This window comes from Miscanthus floridulus, chromosome 8 (genome assembly GCF_019320115.1).
Source record: "Miscanthus floridulus cultivar M001 chromosome 8, ASM1932011v1, whole genome shotgun sequence".
Lineage (NCBI taxonomy): Eukaryota > Viridiplantae > Streptophyta > Magnoliopsida > Poales > Poaceae > Miscanthus > Miscanthus floridulus.
In genome coordinates this window covers 55,546,156-55,571,707 of record NC_089587.1, presented here as the reverse complement: position 1 = coordinate 55,571,707, position 25,552 = coordinate 55,546,156, and the positions used below count along the sequence as shown (strand labels likewise).

General features: G+C 43.4%; 2 protein-coding genes across 2 annotated transcripts; one reads left to right on the top strand and one right to left on the bottom strand.

Moving 5' to 3' along the window:
• The first annotated feature begins 806 nt into the window (after positions 1-806).
• LOC136469099 (secreted RxLR effector protein 161-like) lies at positions 807-2,380 on the top strand. Its single transcript, XM_066467423.1, has 2 exons — positions 807-1,210; positions 2,320-2,380. Exons 1-2 carry the CDS (start codon positions 807-809, stop codon positions 2,378-2,380), a joined length of 465 nt encoding a protein of 154 aa, XP_066323520.1.
• Positions 2,381-10,731: 8,351 nt separating this feature from the next.
• On the bottom strand, positions 10,732-11,397 carry LOC136469098 (uncharacterized). Its single transcript, XM_066467422.1, has one exon. It carries the CDS (start codon positions 11,395-11,397, stop codon positions 10,732-10,734), a length of 666 nt encoding a protein of 221 aa, XP_066323519.1.
• Between the last annotated feature and the right edge of the window lie 14,155 nt (positions 11,398-25,552).

The following is a 25,552-nucleotide window of genomic DNA, read 5'->3' as shown; positions in this document are numbered from 1 at the left end:
GAACCACCCATGTTCGCGTAGGCCGAGCACGATGGAAACTAGCGATGGATGATGCTGGAGGAGATGAAGGCGATCAAGGAAAACGAGACTTGGCAGCTCATCGATCCACCTCCAGGATGCTGTCTGATCAGCCTGAAGTGGGTGTATAAAGTCAAGCGGGATGAGCAAGGGGCCATTGTCAAGCACAAGGTGTGCCTCATCGCCCGAGGCATTGTCCAGCACGAGGGCATCGACTTCGAGGAAGTCTTTGCGCCGATAGCGCGCATGGGGTCTATCCATTTGCTACTGGCTTTGGCAGCAGTAAAGGACTAGCGCATCCATCACTTGGATGTTAAATTGCCTTCCTCAATGGCGAGCTAGCAGATACGGTCTTCATTAGGCAACCTCCAGATTTTGTTGTCAAGGGAGCGGAGCACAGGGTGCTCTGACTGCACAAGGCGCTCTACGGGCTATGACAGGCCCCATGAGCATGGAACGCCAAGCTTAACGCCACGCTGGGTGAGTTTGGGTTCATGAGGTGCGCAACCAAGCACGCGCTCTACATGCAGCGATGGGGGAAGCAGGAGCTCGTCGTCGGCGTGTATGTGGATGACTTGATTGTCACCGGCACATGTGCGGAGGACATCGACAGCTTCAAGCATGAGATGGTAGCTCATTTTTGAATGAGCGATCTTGGCACGCTCTCCTACTACCTCGACATTGAGGTGAGATAGGGGAAGGAGGCACTCATGCTTAGTTAGAGCGCGTATGCCTTGAAGCTGTTGGAGCGGAGCGGCATGGCTGAGTGCAAGCCATGCGTGACTCCGATGGAGGAGCGGCTGAAGCTGATGAAGGCCAGTACCACAGTGAAGGTGGATGCAACACTCTGCCAAAGCATCGTAGGTGGTCTATGCTACCTAGTCCACATGAGGCCAAATATTGCGTTCGCTGTGGGCTACGTTAGTCGCTTCATGGAGGATCCTCGAGAGAATCACTGGGTTGTAGTAAAGCGGCTACTATGCTACATCAAGGAGATGGTGGATCAGGGGATCATCTTCCCCAAGACCGGTGGGAGTAGGCTACAATTCACTGTGTTCAGCGATACAGACATGGCGGGGGACATCGACGGACAGCGGAGCACCTCTAGCATGCTCGTCTTCCTCGGGTCGGTTCCAATTTCATGGTTGACGCTGAAACAGAAGGTGGTGGCACTATCTATGTGCGAGGTAGAGTATGTAGTAGCAGCCATAATGACATGCCAAGTTGTGTGGCTACGCTAGCTGCTGGGCAAGCTGACCGGTGCGGAAGCTCACCCACCAGCATTGATGGTGGACAACCCTCCCGCCATCGCCCTCACAAAGAATCCAGTTCCACGACCGGAGCAAGCATATCAACATGAAGTTCCACTTCTTCAGGGACTGTGTCAATGGAAGGTAGATCGTCATCGAGTTTGTCAAAACTGGTTGACAACTCACGGACGTCCTCACCAAGCCGCTCGGACGTCTTCGACTCACAGAACTAAAGAAAATGATCGACATGGAGGGGGTTCAAGGTAGCAGAAGGATTAGGGGAAGAATTGTTAGATAATCTTCTACATCCCTTGTGTGAATGCGTAGCAGGTGAAGGCAGCACCAAAAAGGGCTCTCCATTGTTGCACTGTAGCAGCTATAGGGGCAGGCACCGAATGGCTCACCTGTCGCATTGTAGCCACAGTAGGGGTAGGCGCCGAAGTCAGTCCTACTATCACATCTAGTAACTATAGCAGCATGGCAGCTGTACTAGGACTAGATGGGTAGAGTTATATATATAGTTTGCCACTGTAACTCAATAAAGAGAGTTCAGATTTGCCATCTCCTATACAGAGCTCCGCCCAACGCTGGTGTCTCTGCTATGTGTGTACGCTCTATTCTTCCTCACTTCTTCTACCTCTAGCCATAGTGTATGGTTGGACAACATTTATTGTGGTCGACAAGACTGGTGAATGGTCGACTCACCTAAGCCGGTGGTCGGCAAGACTGGTGAGAGGTCGACTCACCTGAGCTGAGGGTCCAGTGGACTAACACCACTCTCTCTAGGAGATTGATTTTAGAAGTTTCTACCTGCTCAATGAAGCAATCATGGGGTCATCCATAAGACGCGGGCTCCGAATGGCCTCAAGGATTACAGGCCTATCAGCCTAATCCACTCCGTTGGCAAAATGTTTGCTAAGGCGCTAGCTCGGCGTCTTGCACCTCGTATGCCGGAGATCGTCAAGATCAACCAGTCGGCGTTCATCTAGGGCCACCGCATCCACGAAAACTTCCGCACCATGCAGCTTTCCTGTTGTTGGCTGCATGCCAGGCACCACCCCACGGTATTGCTCAAAGTCGACCTGGCCAAGGTGTTTGACAATGTGGCCTAGCCATTCCTGCTAGAGGTGCTCGAGCACATTGGCTTCCCTACGCGGTGGCACAACTGGCTATCGATGATGCTGTCGTCAACAGCCGTCCTAGTCGATGCATCTGCCACGCTCGCATCCTATGGCAGGGCGACCCTCTGTCGCCTCTCTTATTCGTAATTGTCATGGAATTTCTAAATGCGCTTATCTCCGAGGCGGATCGTTGCGCCATCCTAACTCCGCTGCCGGGCAACACGATCAAGTATCACACCTCGGTATACGTCGACGACCTCGTCATTTTCCTCTCGTCCGCGCCGCAAGACTTCTCCTGCATCCGCTACATCCTAGAGCTGTTTGATAGAGCGTCTGGCCTATCCACCAACCTGGACAAATGCACAATCACCCCTATCCAATGTTTCGCTGAGGTGATCCAGGCCATCCAGGAGGTGTTCCCTTCAAGGCTCCATGACTTTCCAACAAGTACCTAGGAGCCCCTCTGTCGCTGTCCAGGCTGAACCGCAGCGTCGAACAAGGATTGATCGACAAAGTCGCTGCCCGGATCCCGACCTAGAAAGCCGGCCTTCTCACAACTACGGGAAGGGCCACGTTGACGTAGGCGACGCTGTCCGCGATCCCGGTCCATGTCTCGATCTGCTATAGCCTTTCCGCCTAGGCTATCGGGGAGATGACAAGAGGAGGCGCGCTTTCCTCTGGGCGGGCACGAACTCAGTCGCTGATGAGAAGTGCAAGGTCGCTTGGCCCATTGTTTGCTCGCCGAAGGAGGTCGGTGGGCTAGGGTTGTTGGACCTCTGGGTTCTCGGCGTTGCCCTGCGCCTACGCTGGACGCAACCGGACAGCGCCTGGGCATGCTTGCCTTGCAGGACGGAGAGAAAGGTAGACCACATGTTCCGGGCATCGGTCACCGTCCAGGTGGGCGACCGTGCCTCCGCACGCTTCTACATGGACTCATGGCTACCGGACGGGGCCATCTGCAACTTTGCGCCAAACCTCTTCCAGGCGGTTGGGTGTCGCCGACGTAAGCGCACCGTCAAGGAAGCCCTTACAAAGCACCAATGGGCGAGGGATATCACTGGTGCTCCGACTGCCATTGTCCTTTGTGAGTACGTCTGAGTCTGGGACATGGTCGAGCCATTCCAGCTGTCGCCACACTCCGTCGACCGCTACATCTGGAAGTGGACAGCGAACGGTAACTACTCCGCCTCCTCTGCATACAGAGCCGTCTTCTGTGGAATGACTTCGTTGATTGGAGCTAAGTTCGTCTGGAGGGCCTCTGTGCCGCCAAAGGTGAAGTTCCTCTTTTGGTTTGCTCTCCACGGTCGCTTGTGGACTGTCGAGCGCCGGAAACGACATGGCCTTCAACCGGAGGCTAACTGCGCGCTATGTGACCAAGATGACGAGACCACCGATCATCTTCTGGTCTGTTGCCCCTTCACGCGCGAGGTCTGGTCCGCCTCCTCGCAACCGCTGACTGTAGCAGCTGGGGCCGCGCCATGACTCGACCGTGGCCGATTGGTGGATGCAGACCCGGGCGGCCTTCCCACAGACGACGTTCAGGCGTGGCTTCGACTCCCTTGTCCTACTTGTCTCTTGGATCATTTGGAAAGAACACAACAGGCGGACCTTCGACCGTGCGCGAGAACGACCGCTCAGGTTCTTGCCGTTATCCGCGAGGAAGCTGACGCCTGCATCGCCGCTAGGTTTCGGTCCTTGTCGTCGCTGCTCGCGGTAGTGAACTAGAGAGTGCGGTTACCTTCCAGTCGCGCAATTAGTTTTTTACTTAGTACATCTGTTTAGCTCCACCGTTGAAGCCGGTGATCACTGTCTGTGTTCCGCCTATTGCCTGGCTGTGGCATCTCGCCGTCACGGGCCATGGGCTTTGTAACAGTTCTCACTTCCCTTAACGAAGCACGTGCTAATGCACGCTTTCGGAAAAAAAGGCACTGGGGCGTGCCACACTGCCGTAGGGCACAGGGGCAAGGCGCATCGTGCAACACCACGGCCTGATGAAGGCTGAAGCGGCCTCAACTAGAAGTCTAGAATTGTTATATTAATTAAATTGAATGGATGGTTGATTTCACAGTCTGTTAACTAGCTAGTCAGGCTTTTCACGTCAGTTTTTTTGCATACAAGGAAACTCTAAATGAAGATGCATCAAAATTATGTACTTTGTTTCTCAATTTTTATGCAGTCACATACTAAAAAAAGACTAAGGCTGTGTTTGTTTTCCTCGTGCAAAAGTTTAGTCCTGTCATATCAAATCTTCAATTAAGAGTATTAAATATAGGCTAATTACAAAACTAATTACACAGATTGAGGTTAATTTACGAGACGAATATATTAAGTTTAATTAGTCCATGATTTGACAATATAGTGCTACAGTAAGCATTTGCTAATTATGGATTAATTAGGCTTAATAGATTTGTCTCGCTAATTAGTCTACTCCTGTGCAAGTTTTATAATTAGCTCATGTTTAGTCCTCCCAGTTAGCATCCGAAAGTCCGATGCGACACGACTAAACTTTAGCCCCTGGATCCAGACACAGCATAAATGTGTAAATTTTAGTAAAATTGGATCATACTTATTCTTAATTATGAAGATATATAGTATTGGTCTACCAAATGAGAATTTTTTTAAAAAAAGTATATGTTAGGAATGACTATAATGTTAAAGACTTTTTTGGCATTAATGTTTTCACCAAATTTGTTATTAATTTAGGCATGGGATAAAAATATCATCTACTTATGCAGTTATATGTTAAATTTGTTTAATATTTCGATAGTCTCCTCTTATATGACAGAATGGCTAGTTACAAGTGGTTTACATACTTTTATATAGTGGCCCTAGACGTTGAATGTGACGAGCTAGGAGGACCGAGGTTCTCTCAGGCCCCACCATTAGTGATAATAGTGGTGGGAAATCGCTGGAGGAGCATGCGGAACTGATTCCTGGATTGAATCATTTTTTAAAGAGTTTTACCTCTCCTTGAAGAAAACATAGTAACCGATGAGGACTGGGGATACCACTTCAGCGAAAAGAAAGGATCACAAACTACCTAATACAGAAACTAAATTTCAAATATGTCCGAAGGCTCCACAACGCTAGGCATTCCAGAATTGAATCATGTGCAAGCAAAGACATGGAATGGAAGGGATTTGCGTTTATTTATTCCTTACCGAAGTCGGAGACTCGAGAGTGGATTGGACTGTCAGGCCCGCAGCTGCTTGAGAAAGAGAGGGACCAGGGGGAGAAAGGCTGGCACTGGGTTTTACTTCTCCTCTTGTCTTTGTGGCCTCGAGAGCCCCCGCTGGTGTCTCATTTTATAGCATGGAAATCATTTATTTTCGAATCAAAAAGATTTGGTGCATTAATGAAAAGTATTTTGGTAGATATTATATTATCTAAAGATTTTATATCCTAGAGATAGGGATACTCTAGTCTTTCACAAAAAAAGATAGAGATACTCTAGTGCTTGATGTTGTGAGAGCACGCTTACTCCTTGTTTCGTCAGCAAAATGAGTAGAGCGTGTATAGATTGCTAGAGGTTTGACAATGACAGAGCCACGGCTAGATCCTTTGTTTCAAGTTTTTAGTCGTACCCAAAATCATCTGTTTCTAGTTTCGACAACAACACGACAAGCAGGTGTGTAGCATCATTAGCCGAACCCAAAATCCTCTGTTTCGAGTTTCGACAACAAAACGACAAGCACGTGCATAGCATCATAGTCATACCCAAAATCCTTTGTTTCGAGTTTCGACAACAACACGGCAAGCATGTGCGTAGCATCATTAGTCGTACCCAGAATCCTTTGTTTCAAATTTGAACAACAACATGACAAGCAGAGGCGTAGCATCATTAGTCGTATCCAAACTCCTCTATTTCTAGTTTCGACAACAACACGACAAGAACGAGCGTAGCATCATTAGTCGTACCCAGTCCTTTATTTCGAGTTTTGATAACAACACGACAAGCAATTATGTAGCATCATTAGTCATACCCAAAATCCTCCGCTTTGAGTTACGACAACAACACGACAAGCAGGTGCGTAGCATCATTAGTCGTACCCAAATTCCTCTATTTCGACTTTCGACTACAACATGACAAAGCATGTGCGTAGCATCATTAGTCGTACCCAAAATCCGTTGTTTCGAGTTTCGACAACAACACGACAAGCACATGCATAGCATCATTAGTCATACCCAGAATCTTTTGTTTTGAGTTTTCAACGACAACACGACAAGCAAGTGCGTATCATCATTATTCATATCCAAATGACAAGTTCACTACTAGTTCCCATGTTTCAAGAGCAACACGACAAGTAGAGGCTTTTGTATATCGCTAATGTAATAACATCATATCTTGACAATAAAGAGCTTGCATGCTAGTTTCCCATTCTAATAGCAATGTGATAAGCGAAGGGCATACACATAGCCTACGATTTGACAATAATGAGCTCCCTCGTTTTGAGAAACACGACAAGCAAGACTGCATGTGCCTTGCAAAACAGTTTCAGACAACAAGACATCGAGGTGCCCCTCCAACTCTGACCCCAACCATCTTGCTTCACCCACTTTCGGGCAAGAATGCTGCCCACAACCACCTTTATAGCCTCCTCTTCCACCTTCAAGTACTTCACCCAACCAAAATCAACCCCTAACTTGATTTCTTTTTTCTCCAATAGGAGGCATGTGCTGATGTGCTCCAAGTAATTTAATCAATGGTTGCCACCATGCCTGCTTCCGATCAAATAGGGAGAAAGAGCGTGAGAGAGATTGAGAGAAAGATAAGCGGCAAGGGAAAACGAGTGCCTCCTACCCAAATGACAAGTAGGTGTCTATCATTATTAGCCATACCAAAACGACAAGTTCCTTGCTAGTTCCCATGTTCCAACGGCAACACGACAAGCAGAGGCAAATCCTCTGTTTCGAGTTTCGATAACAACACGACAAGCAGGTGCATAGCATCATTAGCCCGTACCCAATGACAAGTTCACTGCTAGTTGCCATGTTCCAACAGCAACATGACAAGTAGAGGCAATCCTCTGTTTCGAGTTTCAAAAACAACAAGACAAAGCAAGTGCATAGCATCATTAACTTGTACCCAAACAACAAGTTCACTACTAGCTAGTTCCCATGTTCCAAGAGCAACACGACAAGCAGAGGCTTTTGTGTATCGCTAACGTAGTGATGTCTTGACAATAAAGAGCCTGCATGCTAGTTTCCCGTTCTAATACCAATGCGACAAAGCAGAGGGCATACACATCGTCTACTATTTGACAATAATGAGCTCACGTCCTAGCAGGGGCGGATTGCGCCCCCCCCCCCCCCCCCCTCCTCTTGGGCCAAATATTCTACTAGCAGGTCTTCACAAACAGTCCAAAAGTTTCCCTCTGCAGCCCACCACACACCAGCTTTTCGTAATTAGTTAGTGCTTAAGTTGACTAAATTGATATGGTTAGCAAAGTAGCATAATTTTTTATATAAATTGATAGGTTCAAGATATAATTGAAGATTTTATTTCAAGGAATACTTGGAAGATGATTACATGATGTTAGTGCTATCTTTACCTTCTTATAATTTCCTTATTTGTATTAAGACGAGATTAAGTTTTTTTTTTAAATTGTAGAGCGCAACTTACATTCGAATTTCTAGATACGGTCCTAACCAGTACCATTTCTAGCCTTCTATTATTTAGCCCTCCTCTTGATCCGCCACTGCGTCCTAGCTCCTTGGTTCTGATAGCAACACGACAAGCGAGTGTGCATGTGCCTCGCAAAACAATTTGTGAATGGCAAGGCAGTGAGTGAGGTACCTCTCCACTAAACTTTGACACCAATCATCTTGCCTCCCCCGCCATCAGGCAAGACAGTTGTCCAAAACCACCTTTATAGCCTCCTCTTCGTCCTTCAACTACTTCACCCAACCAAAATTAACCCCTAACTTATTCTTTTTTCTCCATTGGTGAGGCATGTGGTCCAAGTAATCAAGTCAATGGTTGCCACCATGCTTCCGATCAAATAGGGAGAAAGAGTGTGGGAAGGAGTGAGAGTAAGAGAAGTGGCAAGGGAAAACGGGTGCCCCTAACCATGTGCATTGGCACATGACTCGACTTTGAATTGCGGGTGCAGTGGTATACTTAAAGCCAACATATGTGCTAAAAGAAGGAACCTAAGATGTTTCCCTATTTTTTGGCAGGAAATTCAGTAACTTCAAACAGGATATCAAAATTTCCACATACCATCTATAAGGGGGAGAGGTGATCATGTCATAGAGCGTGTGCAAACAAGACATCAAAGGTGAATGTATGAAAGTAGGTGCGACGCCGAGTAAAAATCTAAATAAAAATGGGCATCTAAAAATGCAAAATTAACAAAAAACAAAAACAAAATGCATGTACTACACAAGTTTTTCATTCAATATTATGAAGTTAAGAATTGAACTTGTGGACAATGTGTTGCAGCACATGTCTTCTTGCGATCAATTTTTGCACAGTAATCCCAACATCTGCACAAATCAGTTGGAGAGATACAGCTATCTTTTCTATCCTAAACAGTTTTAGAACAGCAAGGTATACAAAACTTGTGCATTCCAAATTTTGAAAATGTTCCTTTTTTTCTCGTGCAGAAAGTATATCAACTGGTTCAACTTAATATTGGTATCATATTTGTCCTCCAATGCTGCATTTCATTTCAAGTACAAAAGATGGAATACAGGCACTCAAACAATTAAGGAGTCCATTGTCTTTTATCATGCCACACAGCGTGCTACACATCCTGAATATGTCATTGTGGTGCTACTGCTACTGGTAAGAGTCTTTGGAGACCCATGCTCCTGCAACACTTTTAAGGTGCTAGGCTGCTAGTTATACATGTGAGAAAGCAGTAGAAGCATCCTCTGCACATGCTTTGCCAGAATCAAGCTGAATAAACAAGTGCTATTCTCTGATTGCAGAACTAAACACAGAACTCCATTCTCCATTTTGCCTATACACAAATCAAATATGCTCGAATTCTCCATATGAAGGGTAGTGAATGGAATCAGAATGATCACAAAGCAATTTCACCAATGATGTGAACTTACCAACCATTCCAAATAATTTGCTGTTGAGCTTGTTGCGTCGGGTGCTGTCAAATTGCAAGGTGTAAGGAGCTTGACAATTCCCTTTGCTGTTGAGCTTGTTGCTTTAGCAGATTCTGTTTGATTCTGAGGTTAAAGGAGCCTGGAAATTTCCATGGAGAGGGATCCAAAAAATTCTACATCATCTATTAATTTAATTATACAGGGATTCATAATAATTAACTATATATAGGCTTACAGGTTAGAAGTCTACATACTGGTTAAGTGGTCATGTGGGCCTGCAACATTATGGTGTTTTTTTAAAAAAAAAATCTGTTGCTCTTTTAGAGCTTGTAGTTCAATCTTGTGGACCTTTACGTTCAATTATTTTATAAATACTTCTACATCAAGCTGTTCTTTGTCTCCAGTAATGAGATGATTTTCCATCAGAAAATGTGAACAGCTAGTATGGCACAAAGAATGTCATCAGTATTATCATGAGGATGTGTGATGTAATCTTTTTGAATATTCAGGTCAGCAAATGACATGTAAATGGAAAATACCCCACTGATTTGATCGTCTCCATTTGCCATATAGTCCTTTCTCTTTTTGAGCCTTTAAAGTAAACATAAACTGGTTCTGTGAATTATATATGAGAACCTAGCTCTAGTTGTGTGCTATCCAGTTATAGAACGCCAAAAGAAAAATGCCTAACTGCAGTGACAATGCAAAAAGGAGTGCTCGTATTTTGCAGTATCGCATCTGTATAAGGCAACTTTTGCAGAACAAGGAAGTACACCTGACCACACAGTCACAACAGATTTCCTGTGCTACGCAGTGCTTTTATGTACTATAATACCCAGTGACATACCAAGGCAACATGATTTTGGTATCACTACTTTTGTGCTGCCCAGTCACAACGACACTAGCAATTGGAGCAGAAGCAGAGAGACCCAAGTAGAGTCAATAATTGTTTTTCCGCTAGAATAATTTGCTAATAGGACATGCTTGCAATGATGAACAATAACTATGCTGAAAACTCAGGAATGCCTACATCAGGGAACCAGAAATAGAAGCTAAATCAGAAAATATATTCCCAGTATACAGCAGAACAAGATTTATCATAGATACTGGAACTGACATTTCGACTCATTTTGCATGATGTAGCTACATACATGGTGTGTAAGAGAAAGGCGGGAACAACCTTGAGATGTCATTGGAGCTAATCATGGTAATAACTAACAATGGGGCATGATCTGTAGGTTTTATTGAAGGGAGTGACATCACTCTGGTACCTACTGCTACTGTGGCCTCCTCCTTGTTCTTCTTATGGTTGGGGACTCCGAAGGCCTTGACTGCCTACTTGACCCAGGCTCGGCCACTATAGCAGGTGTGGTCCTTTGCCGGGCTGCAGGAACCGAAGTCATCTCGGTCCCCGCCGGGGTTGGGAGGCCTCCCACTATACGCTGGTTTTGTATCAGCTGCATAATCACCGATTCAATTTCTCTTGTGTCCCCCGCCATTGCCGCCGTTTGCAACTGCTGCCTCAAGCTCTCCCTTCTGTTTGCTCGAGGCCTGGGCGGCAAGTCAGGGTTGGCGGTGGACTCCCCTTCTTCGCTGCCTCTTCCATATATCGGAGTGATATTCTCTTTCAGCACCACACCTTTGCAGACAGGGCACTCACAGAAGGGTGACTGTGCATAGAGCCACCGGTACAAGCATGGCCAGCAGAAGAGGTGGCCGCAAGGTGTAACCACGGGCTCTTTAGCCACGTCAAGACAGATGTTACACTCAAAGCTAGAGTTGCATCCACAGGAGTCATCCTTCTCAGGCTCGCCTGCCACCGCCGGGGCGAGCGATTCCTTAGGCTCGCCCATTCTTGGGGCTTCCGGCGCAGCACCGGTCGAGTTGGGCATCATCAACGTCCTCCTCCTGCTGCTGCTCTCCGCAGCCTCCTCGCCCGCCATGCTCGCGCAGTCGCAGCGCCCACTTGCTCTCCGCTGATTAATACACGATCTCCTACAGCTGCAAGACCCCCATGAGGAGACACCAGTCAAAAACAGCAAGAGCAAACCTCCTACTCCCAGAATGGCAGAATGCCGGAATCAGGATCGCGTCGGATCAAAAGGGCCCAACAAAATCGAATCTTTAGCATGAACCTACAGAGGCTTCATGGAATGTCGCGGCGGCGAAGGAGGGCCGAGGTTCTCTCAGGCCCCACCATCAGCGAAATAGCGGTGGGAAATCGCTGGAGGAGCATGCAAAACTTAATTATTTCCAAGATTGAATCATTTTTTGAGAGTTTTACCTCTACTTTTAAGAAAGCATAGTAACCGATACAAGACTGGGGGTACCAGCCGTGGCGGAGCTTAGTGAGGACCATAGTGAGCCATGGGCCCCCCTAAGCTAGAAAAATCCTTAATGAAAGTCTTAGTTTGACCATTTTAAGTGGTGACGAAACACTAATCTACCCCCTCTCTTCCTACTTCATATTATATTGGCCCCTCCTCTCTTCATGGCCAAGCTCCGCCACTGAATATCGGTACAGCGAAAAGAAAGGATCACAAACTGAGCCTAATACATACAGAAGCTAAATTTCAAAGATGTCTGAAGGCTCCACCACGCTAGGCATTCCAGGATTGAATCATGTGCAAGCAAATACATGGAAGGGAAGGGATTTGTGTTTATGTATTACTTACAGAATTCAAAGCGGTCGGAGATTCAAGAGCGGATTGGACTATCAGGCCCGCGACTATAGGAGAAAGACAGAAACAGGAGAGAAAGGTTGGCACTGGGTTTTACTTCTCTTGTGTTTGTTGCCTCAGGAACCCCGCTGGTGTCCCATTTTATAGCATGGAAATCATTTATTTTTTAATCAAAAAGATTTGGCGCATTTATTAAAATTATTTTGGTAGATATCATATTCTCTAAATATTTTATTATTCTAGAGATACTCTAGAGCTTGATGGAGTGTCTTCTTGTTTCAACAGCAAATGGGTAGAGCGTGTATAGATTTCTAGAGGTTTGACAACAGCATACTCACTTGCTAGATCCTCTGTTTTGATTTTCGACAACAACACGACAAAGCAGGTGCGTAGAGTTTCGACAACAACACGACAAGCAAGTGCATAGATCATTACTCATACCTAGAATCCCCCGTTTCTAGTTTCGACAACAACACGACAAGCAAGTGCGTAGCATCATTAGTCGTACCCAAAATGTTGAGTTTCGACAACAACACGACAAGCAGGTACGTAGATCATTAGTCGTACCCAAAATCCTTCAATTCTAGTTTTGACAACAACACAACAAGCAAGTGTGTAGCATCATTAGTCGTACTAAAAATCCTCTATTTTGAATTTCGACAACAACACGACAAGTGGGTGTGTAGCATCATTAGTCGTTCCCAAAATCATCTATTTTGAGTTTTGACAACAACACGGCAAGCAGGTGCGTAGCATCATTTGTCATATCCAAAATCCTTTGTTTCGAGTTCTGACAACAACACGACAAGCAAGTGCATAGCATCATTAGTCGTACTAAAAAATCTCTATTTCTAGTTTCAACAACACGACAAGCAGGTGTGTAGCATCATGCATTAGTCTTTAGTCATACCCAAAGTCCTTTGTTTTGAGTTTTGACAATTACATGACAAGCACGTGCGTAGCATCATTAGCTGTACCCAGAATCCTCTGTTTCGAGTTATGACAACAACATGACAAAGCAGGTGTGTAACATCATTAGTCATACCCAAATTCCTCTATTTTGAGTTTCAACAACAACATGAAAAGCAGTTTTGACAACAACACGACAAGCATGTGCATATAACATCATCAGTCATACCCAGAATCTTTTGTTTCGAGTTTGAGCGACAACACGACAAGCAGGTGCGTAGCATCATTAGTCGTATCCACGCCACACCATGACGCGACGTGGGCACAAGACCATGACGACAACTATACCCGGACGTGCACCACAAGACAGTGTTACTTGCAAGCCAAGTTAGCTAGGTTCCCTCCCTTGGGCTCATCACCCCTCAGTTGGGAGAACCTTCTTCTTTGTATGTGACTTGGCCCCATACTCTATATAAGGGCAGCCATGGCACCCTTCCATGGACATCGGACTATCGAAGCTCTCATTCGGGCAGTACATCTCCTAGCTCTAGCACTCCTACCTCTTCCACCATTCTTGCACCCCCATTGTAAGAACTTCAGAGCATTCAAGCGAGGAACACGCACTCAATCATCTCTGAGACTGGACGTAGGGTTTCGGCCTGAATCAGTATAACTTTTGGATGCTACCATCGTCTTCCTGGAGTAGCGCGACATTCGTATAAATTCACTAGTCGGTCAACAAAACACCGACACATCCACTGAACTCTAACACTCCTTCTAAACTTCTAAAAATTTATAAAATTCCAACTGTGGGGACCTCCCCCACAGTATTTGCGTCAAAAAACTACTGGTCCCAACCAAAATCAACACCTAACTTATTCTTTTTTCTCCAATTGTGAGGCATGTGCTCCAAGTAATCTAATCAATGGTTGCCGCCATGCTTCCGTCCAAATAGGGAGAAATAGTGTGGGATGGTTTTGAGAGAAAGAGAAGTGGCGAGGGAAAAGAGTGCCCCTAATCATGTGCATTGGCACATGACTTGACTTTGAATTGCGGGTGCAGTGGGTATCCTTAAAGCCATCATATGTGCTAAAGAAGGAACCTAAGATCTTTCCCTATTTATTTATCTTTGGCAAATTTAGTAACTTCGAGCTGGATATCAAAATTTCCACATACCATCTATAAGGGTGAGAAGTGATCATGTCATAGAGTGTGTGCAAATAAGACATCAAAGGAGGATGTATAAAAGTAGGTGCGACGTCGAGTAAAAATCTAAATAAAAACAACATCAAAAAATGAAAAATTAACAAAATAAATAAATAAAACGCATGTACTACATAGGTTTTTCATTCATCGTTATGAAGTTTAGAAGTGAACTTCTTGACATGTGAATTTCCAAAGTAAAATCAACATGCAAAATGCCTTAAACATATAAGACACTTGGTTGAAATATAGAAACAAATATATTTTGACCATATATTTCATTATGACATGTGTCTATCTTAATATGTGCTTTTTGACATGTGTAATCTTTTGCGATAGGTGTAATAATCTCAGTGACAAGTGCACTTCTTATTGACTTGATGTCTCACATGCACACCGTCAAAAGTGTCGGCCTTGGTATCTCATCCCTGGGCCGAATGTGTCCTACTTCTCCTACGTAGACCTAGGGGTGGGCCTTATAAGTCCAAGAGATTTGCTGTGGAAAAAGACTAGATTGGATTGAATTGTGTTGGAACTTGATGTGGCCCATGCTAACGAAGATACTAGTGCCCGGATGTCCAGACAAAAGCGTGTGCCCGGACGCCCGCACCACCTTCGTCACGCGCGCCTGTGAAAAGGCCACGCCTACTGCTCCTTCCCCTAGCCCCCTCCTCTATCCGTGATCGTGAGTCCGGATGCCCGTGCGCCTACAGGAAATGCCACGCCCGCCGCTCCTTCCCCCTGACCCCCTTCTCTATCTCTAGGAAAGCGAGACCCGAGAGTTGGCACAAGGACGAGCATGCCCCGTCTACAGGATCTTAGGTGAGTTGCTAAAAGCTCTAGTTTGGTTTTGGATAATTGATGAAACCTAAGTGTATTAACCTTTGTCATTAAGTGATGAATATGAGCTAGGTTGGTACACACCAAGTGATGGAGCTAGATGATGGTCAAGGTGGTGGTGATGGCCAAATGAGATGATTAAGTGCTCTAACTTGGAAAAGAAGAAAGAGAAAAACAAAATGGGCTCAAGGCAAAGGTATAAAACTTAAGGCCATTTTGTTTTGCTAGTCAAGACGCAATAGAGTGTGTGATCAGGTTTAGGATAGATAACAATACTATAAAGAGGAGAAATCTTTAATTATAATGGTTATCTAGTGCCACTAAGTGTGAGTCTTATTTGCATATATATTGCGCTTAGTGATATGGTGAGATGCGTGAGAAAGCCCAGGAATTTTCTTTGTGAAAAACTATCTCAAGTGCTAAATTTGGTTTGGTTCTTTTTGGGAAGAGATAGCACTTGTTTTGGGCATGTTGTGAAGTCTAACTGGAAATTCTTGCTCACAGTGCCAATTATTCTAGGCAGGGATGCTCTGTTGTTCAGTCGTAATTAGCTAGAAATTTCATTGCCCCGAACTGGAATTTCTAGTGCGGGAGTCCTCCCACACCAATGGTCAAATGCACGTTCGCTTGAAAATTTTTCCTGCCCGAGCTAGAATTTCCAGTTGAGCTCAGATCTACTTCGCCCCAACGGTCTTATGCGTGGGCTGAGGGGATTTAGGGTTGGAAAAGCCCCCTTTCTTCCTCCAACTTGCTCATTCTTCTTCTCCATTGTTCATTTTGAGTTCCCTAAAGTAAGAACAAGCTCTCTCCTCTCTCAACTCTCTCACTCCCAAGGATTTGTGCTCCATTCAAGTGAGAGATCGAGTTCTAGTGTTGATATTGAGATCTTCAAGAGCATCTCCTCCCTCTCCTCTCCTTCTCCTAGCTTGGTGCTCATTCATGAGAGGTTGGGGAAACCCTAGTGTGTGCATTTGAGATCGCATTTGGTGGCACTAGGTGGTGATTATGATTATGTATTTCTTATTACTCTTGGTGATTGCCATCACCTAGATGGTTGGTGATTTGTTGATTGGTGAGGGGATTTGGTGATTGTGTCCGCCCCCAATCAAGGATTGTATTTGTGAGGGGTTCTTGACCTTTTCCTCATAGGAGATCGCAAAAGGTACTCTAGTGGATTGCTCATGTCATTGAGCTACCTCACTAGTGGGTAGGTTCTTGCGGTGTCTATTTGTTGGATGAGGTTCATGCAACACCTCTTAGCCACCGAATCACCAAGTGTTGGTCGACACAACGGGGACTAGCGTGCCGATAAGCACGTGAACCTCGAGAGAAAAATCTTGTGTCTCTTATGTAATTGAAATTCTCCCAGTGATTGGTTGTCATCATATTATGATTGGTTCATTCCTCAACATGGCAGTATAATCACCCTACTCACTTCATTACTTTCTTACAAACTAGTTGTAGCAAGCTCTTTAGTGTAGCTAGATTTGAGAGCTTGCTTGGTAGCTTAGTTTCATCTAGTGGAGCTCTTTAGTGTAGCCTTGTTGAAAGCTCTTAGTGAGTAGTGACTTATCCTCTTGTGTGCCTAGAGATCATGGCAACTAGAATTGTTGGGTAGGTGGCTTGCAACCCTTGTAGAGCTAGAGCAAAAGTGCATTTCGCCATTTAGGTTACTAACCTTGTGCTCTAGTGTTATTGTAGAGATTTTTATAGGCTATTCACCCCCCTCTAGACATTTAGGACCTTTCAAGTGGTATCAGAGCCGTGGTCACCATTTGATTGAAGGCTTAATAACCTCAGTGTCAAAAGATGGCTCAAATTATGTTCAACCATGTGGGGGCAAACCACCATTCTTTGATGGTGGAAGAGAAAGATGAAGATGTATCTTGGTTCAATCAATGACCAAGTGTGGGATGTGACCGAGAGTGACTTTGTGATTCTTGATCCGGACAATCTCACCAACAATGATAAGGCCAACAAGCAATGCAATACAATGGCTCTCAACACCATCTACAAATGCCATTGATTCCAAGGTGTTTGAGCAAATCAAGGATTGTGAGAGAGCTAGTGAGGTGTGGAAGAGATTGGAGGAGACTTATGAGGGCACACCGGTGGTGAAGAGTGCCAAGTTGTACATTCTCAAGGACAAGTTGACAAGCTTCAAGATGAAGGATGATGAGAGCATTCTGGAGATGTTCCATCGATTGCAAGTAATTGTCAATGATTTGAAGGCTTTGGGTGAGAAGATCAATGATGATGATGTCTCTCATTGGTTCTTGATGTGCTTACCTCCAAGATTTGAGATATTGAGATTGCTCATCATACGAGGAGAATTGAAGGAGCTTACCCCTAACCAAGTACTAGGTGATGTCATGATACAAGTGACATACCATGTGGAAAGGGAGGGGGTTGATAAGGATGAGAAGAAGGAAGATGAAGACAAGAAGAAGAAGAGTGTAGCATTCAAGGCTAGCTCATCATCCAAGAACAAGGGCAAGTCTAAGAAAGAATTAAGTGATGATGAAGATACTAGTGACATTGATGATGAGGCCATGGCTCTCTTTGTGTGCAAGATGGGCAAATTCATGAAGAAAAAGGGCTATGGTGTAAGAAAGAGAAGAGATCACAACAAGGAATATGTAAGGAGATGCTACAAGTGCAAGAGCAAGGATCATGTTGTAGCAGATTGTCCCTACAATAGTAACAATGATGAGGATGATAGGAAGAAAGAAAAGAAGGAGAGGAAAGAGAAAAAGGAAAAGAAAGAGAAGAAGATGACATTCACAAAGAAGAAGGGTGGAGGCTATGTAGTTACTTGGGATAGTGATGGTTCATCCGATAATGATTCTAGTGATGATGATAAGAAATCTCTCAAGAAAGCACTAGCAAGCATTGCCATCAACAACAAGCCTTCTATCTTCGATACTCCATCGATATGCCTCATGGCAAAGCCTACCAAGGTAAAATATGACATGAGTGATGATGATTCTGAAAGTGATGATTGTAGGAGTGATGATGATGAGGAGGAGTACACCAAGGAGGAGCTCTTGGACATGTGTGAGCAAGTACACACTTGCTTTGATATGAAGAGAAAGAAGTGTAAAGAATTGTGCAAGAAGATCAAATCTCTTGAGCAATCCTTTGATAAGCTCAATGCTTCTTATTAGAGTCTAAGGGAAGACCATGATAAGCTTGGCAAAGCTCACACTAAGCTTGAAAAAGATCACTCCTCTCTCCTTGATTAAGTCAAGAAGGAGGAAGCCAAGAATGAGCAAGTGATTGTGTCATGTGATGTGGGACTAACATGTGATATTCTTGATGAATCATTTTATAAGCCTATTGTTGTTGCTCCTACTAACCCTTCTTGTAGCACTTCTACTTCTACTTCACCTTTGAGTGATGGTTTCACTTGTGATGCCTCACTAATGGTGGAGAATTAGACCCTCAAGAAGGAGGTCGATGAGCTCACTCGCGCCTTAGGCAAAGCCTATGGTGGTGAGGACCGCTTGCTTATGTGCTTGGGTAGCAAAAGAAGTTCTCTCTACAAAGAGGGATTGGGCTATACCCTCAAGAAAAGGCAAACTATCTTTGCTCCTTACAAGACTAGTTTTGTGAAGAACAATGGTCAATTTTGCACTAATTGCAAGCAAGTTGGCCACAAAGAACATTATTGCAAGAACAAGAAATCACATACTAAAGTATCCTCAATTAGATTTAATTCTTGTTACATGCTTGTTAAGGGTGCCAATGGTGTGAAGGCTAAGTTCATTGGTGCACCTCATGAGAGCTCAAAGAAGAAAGCTATTTGGGTGCCCAACACCTTAGTAACTAACCTTCAAGGACCCAAGCAAGTTTGAGTACCTAAAAAAATTGATCTTCTTTTGTAAGTAAATTATAAAGCTGGAGGAAGGCATTGGGTGTTTGATAGTGGGTGCAGACAAAACATGACCGGTGATTCAAGAATATTCAATTCAATCAACACAAATGAGAGCAATGGGGTTGATAGTATCACATTTGGTGACAATGGCAAAGGTAAGGTTAAAGGTCTTGGTAAGATTGCAATATCCAATGACGAGCATTTCCAATGTGCTATTAGTAGAGAGCTTGAACTTCAACCTATTGTCGGTAGCTCAATTGTGTGATCTTGGTTTCAAGTGCATATTTGATGTGGATGATATAGAGATCATAAGTGTAGATGGCTCTAACTTGATATTCAAAGGATTTAGATATGAGAATCTATACTTGGTTGATTTCAATGCTAGAGAAGCTCAATTGTCAACATATTTGCTCACTAAGTCTAGCATGGGTTGGTTATGGCATAGAAGGCTTGGTCATATTGGAATAAAACAATTGAACAAGTTGATTAAACATGATCTAGTTATAGGCTTGAAAGATGTCACATTTGAGAAGGATAAGCTATGTAGTGCATGTCAAGCCAAAAAGCAAGTTGGAAACACACATCCCAAGAAAAGCATAATGAACACATCTAAGGCATTTGAGTTGTTGCACATGGACTTGTTTGGAGCAACCACATATACTAGCATTGGTGGAAACAAATATGGATTTGTGATTATGGATGATTTCACTAGATATACATAGGTGTTCTTTCTTGTTGACAAGAGTGATATGTTTGCAACCTTTAAGACATTCATCAAGAGAATTCATAATGAGTTTGAAACGACCATCAAGAAAGTGAGAAGTGACAATGAAAGTGAATTCAAGAATTCAAGAGTTGATGAGCTTTGTGATGAGTTTGGAATTAGACATCAATTCTTGGCCAAGTATACTCCACAATCAAATGGCCTAGTTGAGAGGAAAAATAGAACTTTGATTGACATGGCAAGATCAATGTTGAGTGAGTACAATATGAGTCATTCATTTTGGGCTGAAGCAATCAACATGGCTTGCTACTATAGCAACTGACTTTATTGTCACCCCATGATAGAGAAGACATTGTTGACGTTAGTTAACGTTCATCATAAACCATCAATATAACTTATATAAATGCATAAAAAGGATCACTAACATAGGTCTAGGGGTTTAACCTAATAAATTCCATAAGTTTTGGTGAATCTGTGTTTGTAGGAGGATTTACTCAGAAAACCGTCAAGAAGGGCCTATTCGTCAAAGCAAATCATGTTTATCCACAGCAAAACCGATGTGGGTAGACTCTAGAAGACTCCAGAAGGCAAACCACCAAAGCAGAGGGCAAGTGGCTACTGTGTGGGGCTGACCGGCCCCACCTAAAGGTTGCCTAGCCCCCTAGGCCCACCTATCAGCCCCTCCTTCGAATGTCGGTTCTCTATTGCCTCCTAGATTGCATCTACGCCGTTCTTTCAAGTCGGTTTGATCCGAGAGTCTAGAATTTATGCTCTGGCCTATATATAGCAGCCCCTACCCCCCTCCCTAGAGCATCCTTGAAACCCTAATTCATACCTATCATTTAGAGATCAAGATACACCAGGAGGATTAGGTCTAGACTCTCCAATGTAGTAGATTAGTAGCTTAGGAGTGAGGGTCGAGTTGGGCTCATGCTCAAGTTCTGGATCTAGTCTTGGAGGCTCAGCAAAGCCTTGTATCTTCACTTCTACATCTTGTAAGATTTATTATCAATTTATCATATTCTTATCTACATGGCTATGCTTACTTTGAATATATATCTTGCTTAGTTATGGTTATCATTACTTTTGTGTACGGGTTCATAGAGTGCTTAGCCTGCTAGTTTACCGGTTAGGTTAAGTAGCCGAGTCTCATGTAAGCATGGTGCTTATACGATGCTCTGCCTGTGAGTGCACCCTGTTCTCTGGTTGGGTGGTAGCAGCGGGAGGTGATAGCCCCATCTATCCTTTGTAGCTAGTCCACTCTGAATTGAGTAGGTTCTTAAATTGTAGGACCTTAGTCGCGTCAGTAGAGTTATCTATTATGGGTGCTCTACCATCTAAGCAGCGTCCCAAAGTGCACAAGAGTAGAGTTAATCTTAGCTATAGTTGGTGTATATATACTTTGATCATGTAATAAGAATGTCTCAGGAATCTACCTCACCCGTTGTTCTCCCGAGTTAACTAGTTTACACTATCTTAGTGATCTATCCCCTAAGTGTCATTATGCTTAACTCTTATCATTACATTTATCCCCTGCTCTAGCTATGTTGGTATGTTAATAGATACTCTTTTGTTACCTAATAAATCTATACTCCATTGTTTCCCTATGGTAAAATATAAATAATGATATCTGGAACACTCCTGGTAAAATGCTACAATGGTATTCTGTGCGCTTGCGGAATCCTTCATATTCTATTTGCGTTAATAAATACCAACAGACACCTTATGAGCTCTTGAATGGAAGAAAGCCTAACATTGCATACTTTTGGGTTTTTTGTTGCAAATGCTATATATTGAAGAAAGACACTAGATTGAGCAAGTTTGAGAAGAAATGTGATGAGGGATTCTTGCTTGGTTACTCAACTACTAGCAAGGCTTATAGAGTTTGAAATTTGGCTAGTGGTACTCTTGAGGAGGTTCATGATGTGGAATTTGATGAAACAAATGGTTTCCAAGAGGAAGATGAGAATCTAGATGATGTGAGAGGCACTCAATTGGTCAATGCAATGAAGAACATGGACATTGGTGATATAAAGCCTAGAGAGGTGATTGATATTGAAGATGATAAGAATCAAGTGTTCTCTAACTCAAATGTGCAAGCTAGTGATTCTCATGATCAAAATCAAGTTAGTACAAGTGATGACAAAGTGCAAGATCAACAACAAGTGGCTAGTTCATCATCTCAACTAAATGAGCAATCAAGTGCAAGTGCTCCAACCAACCAATGTTGCAAGAGATCATCCATTGGATTCTATCATTGGTGATATTTCAAGAGGTGTGCAAATAAGATCAAGATTGGCATCATTTTGTGAACACTTCTCATTTGTGTCTGTTGGTATTTATTAACTTGTCACTTGTTTTAAGTAGCCACCTATTATATTCCTCATCTCTTAGCATTACTTGGACTAGGTTGTCATCCCTAATGATAGTGCAAGAGATGCTCATTGGTACTACCTAGCATTACTACTAGAATAATACTAAGTAGTGCTTTATCATTTTATGTGCACAGATAATTATACCATTGTAGCACTTCACCTGAGAGTATTCCAGATATTGTTATTTATATTTTACCACAGGGAAGGTCTGGCATGGACATGTATTGATAACTTATAGTATTGATGGAGAAATAAACCATAACCAATATTCTACTCAGAATAGGGGTAAGTCATTGGATAAGATATGTATATGATAAATATTGATCAATGATAAATCACTCAGAGTACTCCTTTATATGGCATTAGCATGGTTAAGTAGAATATTAGAGGAATAATTCCTAAGCCATTCTTAACTACAAGTCAAAGCATACATTGATTAGTGCAATTACACCTAGTAGTCATGGCTAAAATCATCTTTATATCTACACATAAGGGATATTACTAAGGAAGATTAAGAACAGAGCTTGTTCTTTCTTCGTAACTGGACCCTACGTGCGTCTATATTCAAGGAGTGGACTACAAAGGACTCAACAGGAGTGTCACATCCGCGATCTACCACAGGACCCCAAATATAGGGTGTATCCGTAGGTAAACAACATGTAAGCACCACGCTTACACAATGTCGACCACTCACCTCGTGCACAGCGGAGTGAGCGCTATATGAACTTATGCATGGATATAATAATAAACTAGCTATACTAAGCATATAATCAAAGTAGATGACAAACATTATAACAAAGAACATGAATAAGATGAATACTAATACTGTCATAACAATTGTAGCAAGCATATAAAAGTAATGGAGATAGGTACAAAGATTATACCAAACCACGCTCTTGATAAGATCGGGAATCCAAGCAAAGCCTGCTTGCCTCCCTCTAGACCTAGCCTAACCAGCTATGCCCTAGAATATGGTGGATCTCTGAGGATGATTAGGGTTTCTGTCTTCTCAAATGATTTATGCCTTTAGGGGGGTGACAGGGGCTGGTATATATAGGCCAGAGCGTCCATCGTGAGCCCTTGGATCAAACCAACTTAAAGGATGGCGTAGATGCAACCTAGGAGGTGGTGGAAAACTGACATAACAACAAGGGCTAACATGTGGGCCCTGGGGGCTAGGTGGCCTACAGGTGGGGCCGACTAGCCCCACCTAGCAGCCACTTAGGCCCCACCTCGGTGTGGAGTCCTCTCGAGTCTTCTAGAACCTTCTGGTGTCTGTTTTGCTGTGGATAAGTGCAATTAATTTCGACATGTAGGTCCATCTTGATGGTTTTCTGAATAAACCCTATAGAAAATACAGATTCACTAAAACTCATGGAATTTGTTAGTTTAAACCCCTAGACCTTTGTTGATGATCATATTTATGCCTTTATACATGTTTTATTGATGGTTTATAATGGTTGTTAACTACCATCAATAGTGTCATCCATTGAATCTAAGAAGATAGATGAAGCTTTGTTGGATGTTGACTGGGTGAATGCTATGCACGAAGAGCTAAACAACTCCACTAGAAATCAAGTATGGGAGTTAGTTGAGAGGCCTAAGGATCATAATGTGATTAGAACCAAATAGGTCTTCCGGAACAAGCAAGATCAAGATGGGATAGTTGTAAGGAACAAAGCAAGATTGTGGCTCAAGGTTACACTCAAGTTAAAGGTCTTAACTTTGGAGAAACATATGCCTCAGTTGCAAGATTAGAAGCAATTAGGATCTTGTTATCCTATGCTTGTGCCCACAACATTAAGTTGTACCAAATGGATATGAAGAGCGCATTTCTCAATGGGTACATCAATGAGCTTGTGTATGTTGAGCAATCTCCTGATTTTGAAGATGAGAAGAAATCCAACCATGTCTATAAGTTGAGAAAGGCTTTGTATGGATTGAAACAAGGACCAAGAGCATGGTATGAGAGATTGAAGGAATTTCTACTCTCTAAGGGATTCATTATGGGCAAGGTTGACACCACTCTCTTCATCAAGAAGATTGATAAGGATTTGTTTATGTTACAAATCTATGTTGATGACATTATATTTGGATCAACCAATCAAGACTTTTGTAAGAAGTTTGGAAAGATGATGGCAAGTGAGTTTGAGATATCCATGATTGGAGAGCTTAGTTACTTCCTTGGTCTTCAAATCAAGCAAATGAAGAATGGCACATTTGTGAGTCAAGGTAAGTACATCAAAGACATGCTCAAAAAGTTTGGAATGGATGATGTTAAAGCTATTAGTACACAAATGGGGACAAATGGAAGCTTGGGTAGTGATGCTAATGTCAATATGGTGGATCAAAAGATGTATTGGTCTATGATTGGAAGCCTACTCTATGTAACCGCATCAAGGCCAGATGTGATGTTTAGTGTATGCATGTGTGCTAGATTTCAAGCCTCACTAAGAGAAAGTCATTTGAAGGCAACCAAGAAAATATTGAGGTACTTGAAGTATACACAAAATATTGGATTATGGTATCCCAAAGGAGCAAGATTTGAGTTGATTGGATATTCGGATTCCAATTATGCGGGATGCAAAGTTGAGAGAAAGAGCACATCGGGCACATGTCAACTATTGGAAAGATCACTTGTGTCTTAGTCATCAAAGAAGCAAAATAGTGTAGCACTTTCAACCGTCGAAGCGGAGTACATTTTAGCCGGTAGTTGTTGTGCTCAATTACTTTGGATGAAGACTATATTGAGTGACTTTGGAATCAAGTTCAAACAAGTGCCATTGCTTTGTGACAATGAGAGTGTCATGAAGCTCACCAAAAACCTAGTTCAATATTCAAGAACAAAGCACATAGATATATGCCATCACTCCATAAGAGATCACCAATAAAAAGGGGACATTTGCATTGAAAGTGTGGCCACCGATGATCAACTTGCTGATATCTTCACCAAGCCACTTGATGAGAAGAGGTTTTACAAGCTAAGAAATGAATTGAACATACTTGACTTCTCAAATATGTGTTGATGCACCCCCATTATATGACATGCCTCTCCTTCAAGCAAAGCAAGGTAAAGTTGATTAACATGCCATTCATCCATTGCTAAGGACTTATTTAGTGCATCTAGTCATTCCTCTCATGCCTTAGGCTCATTCATAAAAATCAAAGGAATTTGATGCTTGTATGGTACCTATTAATGTTTGACCACCGATAGCCTGCCACGGGGATACCTAGGGTAGTTTGTTTGGGCTTTAGCGTATGCAGAACTCGATGATAAACGCAAGAGATAGTCGGTTTATCCTGATTCGGACCCTCGATCTTTGATCAAGTAATAGCCCTACGTCCAGTCGGTGTTAGCCTTTGCGTTGGATTGATTGTCAAGTGTTGTGTCATACAATTGTTCTCTTCACCCCCGATTCAAGGAGCCCTGCCCTCCTTTATATAGTTAGGAGGCTAGAGTCCTAGTCAGTTTACAGTGAGAGTTCCTAG